At 35.1% G+C, this 12,098-nt stretch overlaps 1 protein-coding gene across 1 annotated transcript in view; it reads left to right on the top strand.

Annotated features, from left to right (window-relative positions):
* Nucleotides 1-12,098, top strand: part of LOC113053322 (transmembrane protein 163-like) — a 31,478-nt gene that overhangs the window by 2,568 nt on the left and 16,812 nt on the right. Inside the window, exon 2 of the mRNA XM_026218244.1 lies at nucleotides 1,378-1,497. Coding sequence (XP_026074029.1) covers nucleotides 1,378-1,497 — 120 coding nt within the window. The remainder of the gene's footprint in view (nucleotides 1-1,377; nucleotides 1,498-12,098) is intronic.

Below are 12,098 nucleotides of genomic sequence, written 5' to 3'. Positions count from 1 at the left end.
GGATGAATAAAGTTCAGCTTGACTGGAGTGTGCTTTTGTTCAGAAATGAAATAGTTTGGAACTTATGGGTTACATTTGTGTGATAGCAAATCATGCTCACGATCTTGACCGATGAAATGAATCATGTGAGTGGCCACATTCCCCAGCTCTGTTTTCAGCTCTTGCAATCACACTGACTGACCACCTGTTGACTCTGTGCTCATTATAACCCTCAGCATGTGACTTCCACAGGCCGACAGATCAGTTTGATGAGCGTGGGGGAAGATATACACAGCCACCCACTGTCACCATGACATAGCTGCCATTCATTTTAAACAGATGACAGAGGCATATTTGAATTTCACGTCTTTGGCAAACACAGCACAATATGAACATTGCTTGGATGCTACACAATAGACACTCAACAGGTTCTGCTGATTCTGTTCATCTAGTCTTGTTCATAATTACACTTGCGGATTTAATTTGTGACCTGTGGTGTAGAATTTATCTCTAATAATGCCTTGATAAAGACTCTGTTGAGGGACACCCACATAGTCTCCTCTGTCAAGGATGTTTCTACCTCAGAGTGAAATATTATATGGTTTAAAAAAGTTGGGGTCAGTTAGATTTTTTAAAATTTACTCAGCAAAGATGCGTTAAATTGATCAAAAGTGACAGTAAAAACATTTATAATATTACAAAAGGTTTTCTGTTTTGAATAAAGGCTGTTCTTTAAGGAATGATGCTGAAAATTCAGCTTTGCATTCGCAGGAATAAAATTAATTTCAAAGCAAACCATATTTAGAACTGCAGCCAACCAAATCTTATCTTAAATTGTAGTATATTTTGTGATATTAGTCTTTTTGTGTATTTTTGATCAAATGAACACCTTTGTGAGCATAAAATACTTATGTCAAAAACAAAAACAAACTTTTGAATGATACTGTACATTGTGTGGAAAGTCAAACGGCAAGATATAAATTTATTGTGATATATAAAGTCACAAATACATTTTAATATGTTTAATTTACTCTTTTATTTCACTCTGAGGTGGATTTTCCAATAGCTAAATATCTCCTAGGGCTGCTAGCTAACAGCTTTTAAAGTCATATCCTTTGTGACTCAATACATGATACACATAATTTATTAGTGGCACCTAAATCTTGTTGAAACCATTTTGCTCTGCTAATTAAACACGTCAATGCCCCTCTGACAGTGTAGATTCATTTCTGCTCATCTTTGTGTCTGACATAAAGCTCTTTAACATTGCTACCCACCTCAGGCTCAATGCCTGTCATGGTCCAGTGAGTAAATAATCAGCTCTTGTTGTCTGTTCTCCTAGTGCACTTGATTTAATTGTATGGCCTTTGACCAGTGTTTTATTTACTCTTTTGACAGGCCTCTTGGAGAGCAGCATGCGCCTGAAGCCTCATGAAGCTCAGAGTTACAGGAAGAAAGCTTTGTGGGTGTCATGGATCTCCATTGTGGTGACGCTCATCCTGGCTGTGGCAGGCTTCAGTAAGTTCACGGTGATGCTTTTCCTGGCTGTGACAGGCAGGCAGCCTTCTGGATGTTCAGTTGGTTTAGGTTAGAAGTCGTCTTAATCACCCACAGACCGCCCACAGTCTGTTCACTGACTGTCTGGTGCTTATTACACACAAAAGTGGAAAATACTACTTTCTCAGTCTGGCAAGGTTCAGTCTGATTGGCTGACTGAATTATGATTACTCTGATTACACATTTTCTGAACAACCGTTTGCAGTAATTCCTCACAGTTACATTTCATTCTATTACTTTGCTATATAGAAGTTAAGATAAATTAAATGATCCCTAAATGGCACATTACATTTCAGTTAAATCTTTTCCTATCTAACTGGGCCGTTGTTGGCTTAAATAAGCTGCAGCGTGGACCAGACCTTATGCTGTCTTAGTCAAAGCCCTGGCTAGCTTCAACAGCCATCCTTCAGGATGGGCAGCTAGTTTAGACTAGTTAAGACTTTCGGTAAATTCAAGTTTAGGCTAGAACTGGCCAATGTGGTCAAGTGTAGGCTGTCAGAATAGTTTGCACTACAGAGTTGTAGTTTTTAAATATTTTGGGTTTTAATAGTGGTTGAGGTAGTTTTGATACAGGAAACCTTTATTCCATTATATTAATAATGTTAGTTAGAAGAAAAAATTTAATGATAAAGTTTTCATGGAGCATAGGTTTTTGCTTCCATAGCAGTTATATATATTTATATTTATATATATGTATATATTAGAAAATATTAGAGACACAGTTACATTTGTTATTTTTAGGAAGACACACATATGTAACTGGTAGACCCAACAAAACTGAACAGAAAGGACATGGACTTATACAGGCACAATAATGTGAGAAACACAGGTGTATGGAATGACTAAATTAACAGGGACATGGAACACATGGGAAAGAAACAGACCAGGAATTAAATTAACAAACCACGGACACAGAAACTGGGTCACAGGGGCAAAAACTCACAGACAGGTCTTTTAGTATGTATCTTTTTAGTAAATATGTTCAATAATTCAATAATAATAATTATAATGAAAATTCAATTATAATTATTTCAATTATGGCAATATATTAATATTATATCATTATTAATGAATGTTTTAATGATAATATCTTGCACACTATTTTTCACATGCCTTATAGATATATAGCTGCCTTTAAAACATAGGAGGGTGACATTCTCAGTGGGATCCTTGGCATTAAAACATTCTTGACTTTAGCCTCTTAACTCCTCATGAGACTGAGGAAAAATGCAGATAAGGAATGTTGCTCATTTTAAAGGGGGTGTAGCATTTGTGCAGCAGATGCTCATTTAAAATATCAAAGCTCACTGTCATCTATACAGTTGATCTCAGAACTTACAAGCAACCCTGTTTTTTTATGCTTTTTATGTCTTCACACTCTTGATTTAGAGATAACCCTAACCCTAGGACAAAAAATAAATGTGGTTTCAATATATCATATTGAAACAGTATAGAATTTGAAGATAATTCCTTTTTGCACATGCACAAAGATAAAGCAAAGGAGTAAATGAAAAGGGTTTACAGGAAGTTTCAGTTTTTGCTCGCCAGATGACGATGACCCCCCAGCTGAGTCTTAGTTCCTGCCAAGGTTTCTTGCTCATTCTATCTAATCATCTTAATTTTTGCCTTTGTCTCAATCATTAAAGGTTGCAAGCCATTATTCTTTGTAAAGCTGCTTTGGTATAAAACCATATGTCTTGTAAAAAGAGCAGGTAAGATTGAATTGAGAAGGAATTGTTTGAGAGTGTAAGCTGAGAGAAATGAAGATGTATACCATGGCCCTGTAATGAAGGCAAAGAGCAATTTCTCATCCCAGAGGGACTGTAGCTTTAAGTTTTTATATTTATCCCCTCTACCTCTCAAAAACACACACATGAAACCATACTTAAACATGCGTTGTCATTTTATCATCCCTGTCTATTTTTAATCTTTATGTCATAACAGGATGACTAACAGGAAAAAGGAAGTTGGCATACGAAGTAGACAGTGTGTTTATCACGAGTTGTCTTTAGTAATAACGTGTATGGTTGTCAGACATTTCACATGACAATACTCACTGTGTTATCAATGACTGTGAACTTTGCAAAAGCTGCTTTAAATTCAACAGTGACTGTGACTTTTTGTGAGTTTGTACCAGTTGATATTCTCTGCCTTCATACCCTTAATTTATGTAAAGCCCATGGCACAGCTGTCCACGAGCAGTCTGAATGTCTCATGCTGAAACAGAATGTGTAGTGTGTCCTCTGTGTTTTGTAATATGTAATGATGCAGCAGTCACTACACTGTCGCTCTTATATTGTTCAGTCACACTTACACTGGAAAGAATCGTTCTTCACCGAACAGACATCATGATTCTCGTGATGCCAGCGGTGCAGGCTTGTGACCGTCTTTGGATCTTGAGCAGATGAACAACCAGCTTTGTTTCTGTGGTTCGGAATACTTCAAATTATTTCTTTCTTTTTTTCAGATATTTCATGCAAGAGTTTGTTGAGAAATCATATGATATGCTGGATCTGGAAACATTCTCACTGAAACTCATAGGAAAATATATGATAAAAAAAATATGTTTAGGCAATGCATCGTATTTGGAAAGCTCAGAGATTTGAAAAATGAAAATTCTGTCATCATGTCACTCTCATGTCTTATCAAACTTCTATGATTTTCTCCCATGGAACACAAAAGAATTTGACCTGATATGAGCACTGGAGCTTTCACGCTTCAAAAAATTACGAACAAGCACCATAACAGTATCATAAATGTGGTCCGTCTTATATATTCAGAGTCATCCTAAACTAAACGATAGCTTTGTGTGATGAACAGAGTGTAGTTTCAAAGTTGTTATTCAGTGATAACCACATTGAGGTATGTTGTTGATCATTGAATCAGTGAAATGACCTTGAGAACTGATTTTTTTGTGATTTGGATAGACCATTCATTGACCAGATCTGACGTACAAGAAAGATATTTGTCTTGAATTGGATATTTTTACCTCTTTTAAGTAAACTTCTCTTTACTGAAACATGCTTTTCAGTAAGTTATGGCAAAATCTCAGTGATTTTCATCTTTTTTTAAGGAAAGGATTAAATAAGATATTTTGTTCTCTCAAATAATTTGAAATAACACTAATTGAAACAATTCCTTTATTACAGTTTTTTTCATGACTGATTTATTTGATCCTTTATGTTACACACATCTACAGCAGCATAAAGCCCCGTGTTCTCCTAAGTGTCTCATTTGTTCTCATATATTTCTAAAGAGAGCTGAAAAACTCTTATCTAGGGCAGTATTTGTGTGAAGATTGAATTCTTGCTTTGTACTTATTTTAGATTTGGTGGAATATATAAGATGTTTCTCATTAGGAAATTGTATTCTCTACTCCAGTCTTGTTCAGTAGTTCAGCTGAATAGACTAGCATGAAAATTCATTGATAACAAGCCTTTAACATGTGATATGTGTGCAATCCTTTACTTGCCTGTATATTTGACATAAAGGATTATTAATGCTAAATAATGCATTTTTGGCAGTTACAGATGAAATGTAATTTTTGCGCAGTTTCTTCAGTCAGACACTGCATAATCAGATGCTGTGAAAACGATTTATGTTGTCAAAGACACATTTGTGCTATCAATATGGCCAGGTAACTTTGCATAAGATGGATGTTATGAGCAAAATTTACTTACTTTATTAAATTTTACAATGTAATGCACCGATCAGCAAAAGAGCTTGATGTTTTATTTCTGCTTTCATCAGTCATTGTCATGAGTAGTGGTTAGATATCTCTGTCCGGCAGTGATTTCACAATAAGGACCTGTCAGATACCAATGCTTCTGGTAGATGTGGTTTTCTTGCACTGGCTATAGATTTCCTTCTCATTTCACTGAGTGTTTTGATTGTATATGATTTTAAGAAGATTAAATATTTCTAGTTGTTGATGTTAGAGATATTGACATTCTGGTTAAGAAAATTCGATTTTAGTCGCCTGAACTACTTTGCAAATATCTGATGCATGACTCAGAATATTATTGTAAGCCCAAAAATATATGGTCACAGAGTAGAATGTTTTCTTGTTCAGTTTTGGTTCTTTTATTTTTTTATTTTTACCAAGGCATTTATTTGATCAAAAATATAATAAAACAGTAATATTGTCAAAATATTCTTACAATTTTAAATCAAATAAAAAATAATTATTTAAATAATTATCAACGTTGAAAACAGTTGGCCTGCTTAATATTCCTATATTCTTCGAAAAATAAAGCTTGAAAGAACAGCATTTATTTGAACTATAAAAAAGTTGTCACTGTCACTTATTATCAAATGGCTTCCGTGCTGAATAATAATATATAATTTGTTTTATTATCTTATTTTATTATTAATTTATTTTATAAAAATCTTACTCAGTCCAATCTTTTGAATGGTAGTGTAAATAACTTCAATGTGCCTTGCAGTACTTTACAATGACTTTTAAGTCAATCCAGTATTTGTACTGAGAAACGGATCTGTATCTGTGAAGCTTTTCAGTCAGTTAGGTCAGTGTGGGAAATAAGGATTTTCATTTGCACTGTATTTTTAGGACTTATTCTATTGTCCTGTTATTATTCTTATTATTCTGTTATACCATTTACTTTCATGATTAGCAGGCATGGTTATTAAATACTTATCCATTTATTCCTGAGTTCAACAATGCAGACAGCAGAATGTATGTTTGTCGGAAAGCTCGACAGAGCTAGCAGAATAACTTAAGGTGGAAAGAGCTTAATGAAGGGTCAGTACTGTTATAATTCAGCTGGTGATGTGATACATGCTTTGTGTTTTAAACAGCTTGTAGGGTTTAGTAATGGTATAGCAACATTAGTATTTTGCATTTAGTTTCAGGTGAAGTGCAACAGCACTGCACAAATGAAATCGTCATTTTTACACTAGCTAAATGCCAGACGTGCTCAGAGAACAATTGCCTTTTATGCAAATGATCTCTTTTGTTCCTTCAGTGTCACCTTCCTCATACCGCAGTGCCTACATTCACTATATTCACACATCACATTGGCTGTACAAAAAAAAAAAAAAAAAAAACAACGGGTTATTTATTTAGTATTGTGAAATTGTATTGTGATTTTTAAAGCATTGTTCCTTAAGGTGAAACTATAAAAGGATTTTTAAAAAATCATCACAAATAGACGGTAGTGTCATAAAAGTATTTTATACAATTCATATGCTATATTTCAAATCTTCTAAAAATTCTTTAAAAATCTATTTTAGTTTCCATTGGATACATTTCAACAGGTTGAGCTATTCTTGTAAATAAATATATATTTTTAATTATTTTATTTTATTATTTGTATAAATGACTCATTTAAGAGGCAGGCAGGGAGGAAATTCAGAATTAAAGTACCTGAATTAAAGTACACTCACATCAATTTATCATTCCTGATCATGGGGTATGAATGTGTGTAGTTGGGTGTGCAACTGAGTTTTTAATGATTTTACATAAAGAACTGGATTCATAGTCCAAAATGAGACAACACTTTTGGAATGTGGCACTCATGGGAAATCAGTATTCCAGTTTTCAAATCATGATATGTGGCATAATAACTAGATCCTTGAGACTTCTATTTTAATTCAGGCTTTCCAATGTGCACCCATGTTGCTTGCTACCAAAATAATACTGAAAGTGAGAAGCGATAGTGATGAGTCATTAGCCTGTCATTTCAGACTTTTTAGTGAACTGAACTAACATGTGGTGCTTCATCACTGCAGCAGTCGCCGTGCTTTTCAACCTCATCAGCATCTTCAGTTCAGTTTTATTACTTACACAGATAATAGATCATATTAAATATATCATTACGTTAATGTTACATTTCAAATGGGATTCCAGGCAACATCAGATCCAAATTTAGCATTGTTTAATTGAACTGACATTAAGCAAACTGAGGCCAAGTTCTCCAGATCCACTCACCAATATAGTGAGTATTAATTAATGGTTATGAAAAAGTGTGTGCGTGTAATATAATATCGCCCACTTGAGTTCAGTATCTTTACACTGGGACTGTCTTCATCAGCCTCATGCTGACATGCGCTATAGCTATACGTTTCTCAGTATAATGGATTATATCCACACACACAAGTGCCAAAAGACAGAAGATTTATTCACTGCGGTTGAACTTTATTCCCAGCTGTCTGTCTTTATTCCTTTCCTGAAGACGGGCATCTTATATCAAGTTCAACCAAGCATTTAGGAGAACATTTTCAGTTCAGATACACTGCGATGAGTACTTCAGCTGATTTTATCCCTGTTGGTTTCTTCAGTTCTCTAAAATTATCTGACACTTTTTCACTTGTGAATCATCACTGAGATGTGACATCACCTTTAAAAGACCGTGGTTGGTGACATTTTCAGTGTGGAAACACATTTCACCTAAAGTCGCTCCTCATTTTCTGCACTTACTGAATGTTCTTCTCTCACCTTATCAATGTGCTGTGCTGCCTGAGGCTATTTTGACCATGTTGTCATAAGATGATGATAATTTATTGTTTTGTTCTTTTTTTCATCCCCGTGTTGTTAGCTGAGTATATAATGTTTTTGGCTTCCTCTCCATGACCTGCTTGAAGCATCAAGAAGGTTTGGCTAAATGGGTTGCATGTATTTTACTGGCACTGTAACCTGAGCAGAGCTTTGCTGACGTCTGCCGTTCTTCTCCATTAGGAACCTGTCTAAACACATTAAGTGTCGGTATTGAGTTCTCCTTCCAGTCCATTTAGACAGGACCGACATCACAAAATTGTTCTCTAATAATGGAACCAGTGTCCTGCTGGTGTTTATGGGACACATCATCAGTCACTCTGAAACTCTGCAGTTTTTCTTTCTATCTACCTGTCTGTGTGTCTATCTGTCAGTCTGAAATAATATGATTTGTCTACTGAGTTTCTTTATAAAATTAGCAATACTCACTTCTTTCAGTCTTGTTTATGAAAATATAATTTGTCTTCTGAGCTTCTTTATAAACATTGCAATACTTTGCACGCTTGTCCTTTTTTTCTTTCTTTCTTTCTGCATTTCATTCTGAAATATATGTAATTATTGAATTTTCATTTTTTCCGAATGTTTTTTTTTTTTTTTGATCTTTCTTACAAAAATTGCTATTTCCTTCCCTCCTTCAAGTCTCTAGTAGTGCGTTAAGGTGTTTGTTGATGGAATGCAGAGTGTGGGTGTCCATTTGTTAAATATGGATAATATATTAGGTTTTAAATTAATTTCTCATGCCTGCTCTTATGGGGCTTTTTCTAAGTTCAGAGTTATTGTGCAACAGCAACAACTGATATTCATAATGCTCCAATGTAAGCCCTCAAAAAATATGCTAATGCTGTTTACATATAAGTTTAGAGAATAGCTGTTTATCACCTAGTGTGCTGCTGCTGTCCATGGTCCTGAACTCCCTCTGGCTATTACAGTTAAGAAAGCCTGGATTGAGGTTGAATGATGCTATTTCTGAGTAAAGCTGCATATAAATTGTATACAGCTGGAAAAAGGCCAAGTTCAAGAAAATTTTTAGTTAAGAGCATTTTAGTAGACTGTGAAAAAAAATAAGTTCTTTTGCACTGGAAATTTTTTTTTTGGTTAAATATAACTGGATATGCCATCTAGGAATGCATGAATGGACACCATATTTAACACTAGGGCAATACAGTCTGTTTCATCTGAACTCCTGTGCTGTTCATGTTAAAATATGGACAGTACAGCTGCTGCTCTGGTTAGCTGTTGCCAAGACATGTGTTCATGTACAGCAAACATACACACGCTGAGCAGGTGTTTCTAAAGCATGTCAGCTCAACAGGTCAGCTTTCAACCTGTGCCTCAGTCTGCAGGCAACTGTAATGCAGAGGGAAAATGATGTTAAAGCTAAAAAATGTTAATGTTTGCGTACTGTTTTTAATATGCAGCCAGAGTTTGTAGGATGATTCAGCTTGAAAAGTGTAAACGCTGTAGCTTCTGTGGCACTTTTAACATTACTCTGCAAATTCTGTCCAGCTTGACCAAAGACTTTAGAAATACCAGGAAGGTGCATTATATAAATATCAATAGGAAAAAGTGCAATAAGGCAAAATGAATCCCGGTCTCTAAATAAAAGAGCCAATGGTCAATTAGTAATGTAAGTACATCACTGCAACTGCTGTTAGAAACTCTAGTTGCCATATAAGCCATATACCTGTCCTTAGACGGGTGCTTAGGAATTCACATGCACTTTGGTAGGACCAGCCTGAAAAATAAGCCTAATTTTATTTATTTTTTGTTTACACTATTTGAGAATAAGAAACAATGTTTATGGGTGGTTCATGTCATGTTATTTACATGTGAGTGTGGCAAGCAGTCTTTGAGATTTCAGGATTTCCCCACTATAGGACCTTGTCTTGCATGCTCAAAATTATTCCCCAAAAGCAATGCAAATATGGCCGCAAAGTGAACAGAGTTTCCTTGAAAGGGACTTTGGCTCGACACAGCAACATTGGCTCAACCAAAGACATGAGTTTGGAGGTGGGGCTACCTGTTTGTTTGTCCAGTGGCAGACGGGGAGTGTTCAGAACATCCGTTTGATAACATTCAATATTTTTGCATTATTCTATTTGGTGACGTTATTTGGTTCAGATTTTACACACTTTAACTTTAAGCATAACTGATTGTTAGATTCATAAAAACTCCTACAATTCACCATAGTCGAAACATGTTATCCTTTTTAATAATAAATCGTTTATCTTGAAATATATTTATAAGGTGATTAAATATTTATCTAGTTAAGTTATTATAGTTTCCACTGTGCCCCAGTCTAATAAACTCTTCTAAAATACACCAGAGACACCTCTGAGTAATACAAAGTCATTATACCAACAAATCTGGTATTTTCTGGTTAAACTTTCTTTGTCTTTTTTATTTTATTTCAGCCTCATGCAATAAAAATCATAAGCTTCTGTTGTGAAGTATTAAATAATTAAAATGTAAATATATTTACATTTATTGCATGTACTGAACGACATTAATTTTTATTTTCTGTCCTGCAGAATTGATTCAGCTATTCAGTCAGCCTAACGCCGTAGGGTGTTTATGTAAACGTGAGCACTGACTGGGATCAGATGTGTCTTTGGGCATGTCAATCCTGTCACATGCTTCTTCTCACACGCCACATTATATTTACATGCCTTGAAACATGCATGCAAACCATGAAACTTCCTTAGAAGCATTGTCAGTCTAGCATGTCCTGAAGCCTGTATCAGTATATATTTGATAGCGTTCTGCAGCAGAAAGCAGGTGCAGCCCTCTCTCTGTTAACAGCGAAACAGCAGCCAAGCAAATCTGTTCGACCAGCCATATTGGCTTGGAGCCTCTGGTCTCAAGGGGCTCCTGGAAGCCGAGCTCAGACGTGAGCTGCATGTGCTGTGAGTGTGACCTCAATAAATCAACCTAGATTAGGTCTCTGGAACCTGGATGCGGTACCACAGAGATTCTGAGGTTGAGGAGGCAGGTCGGGCGTGTGGCTGGTCCCACAGGAGGGAATACCTGGAACCTGAGAATAACTCAGGGAATAAATGGAATTCCTTCTTGGTATTAGGCATAAAAGAGATTTATATCCAACTTGTTAAAATAATGGAATTCATGCATTTTCCTTGGAATGTACTATTGCATGAAATTATTTTTTTCCTTTAAATGCATCCAATAAAAATGTTGGGAGGATTCTATTTTGTTTGTTGTCACAGGTCTATATAGCATCTCCACATTATAAAATAATCATTTATAATCTAATCTAATAGTCATAATCTAATACTCCTTTAAACCCTTGTTTTATACAGGGCATCAAAGTCCTTTAAATGCATCCATCTATTCACATAATTTAATTACTTAAAGTAAATCAAAAGTGCCATATAAAATTCAAATTTGGTATTATAAGTAAACTAAAGTGTTTTGTTTGTTTTATAGTCTTATAAAACACAAACAAATATGCTTGCACTTTTTGCAAATTTTTTTCAAAAAATCTTGTGTGGATAAACATCAATTTTAAAGTCACACTTTTCCACCAGCACACAGCTGAAAAAACTAATTTGAGAAAACAGTCAAGACACTGATATACTGCTTCACTATTCCATATGTTCATTTGTTCTTTGACTAAGTTCTTAGCATTACAACTATTCTACTGAAGTCCAATAATGGTGTGAAAAACAGCTTACTTTATGAATGTGCAAAGTGCCTTATTTCTTCTGGAATTATAATAATGCAAATGTGTTTTTTTCATTTAGTATTTTTTTTCTTTCTTTCTAAGACTGTGGAAGTCTGTGGTTGGTCTATTTATTTGTTTGTTTGCGGTGAGAACAAGTTTCTGGAAATCAGGTTGTGTGAATTATCCTGTAGTTTTAAAAAAGCTGTAAGACCCTTAAGGTGCACATTTAAACTTTTTTATCCAATGTTAGTCTTACCCACAGAGCATATGGCTTCAGCTCCCCTGTAAGTCTTGCACTGTATGATGATCATATTTCACATGAAGCCTAATCTCCACCGTTTTTCTGAATTAAATTCCCCAAATTTA

This window comes from Carassius auratus, chromosome 34 (genome assembly GCF_003368295.1).
Source record: "Carassius auratus strain Wakin chromosome 34, ASM336829v1, whole genome shotgun sequence".
Taxonomy (NCBI): Eukaryota; Metazoa; Chordata; class Actinopteri; order Cypriniformes; family Cyprinidae; genus Carassius; species Carassius auratus.
This window is presented reverse-complemented; position numbering and strand designations above follow the sequence as displayed.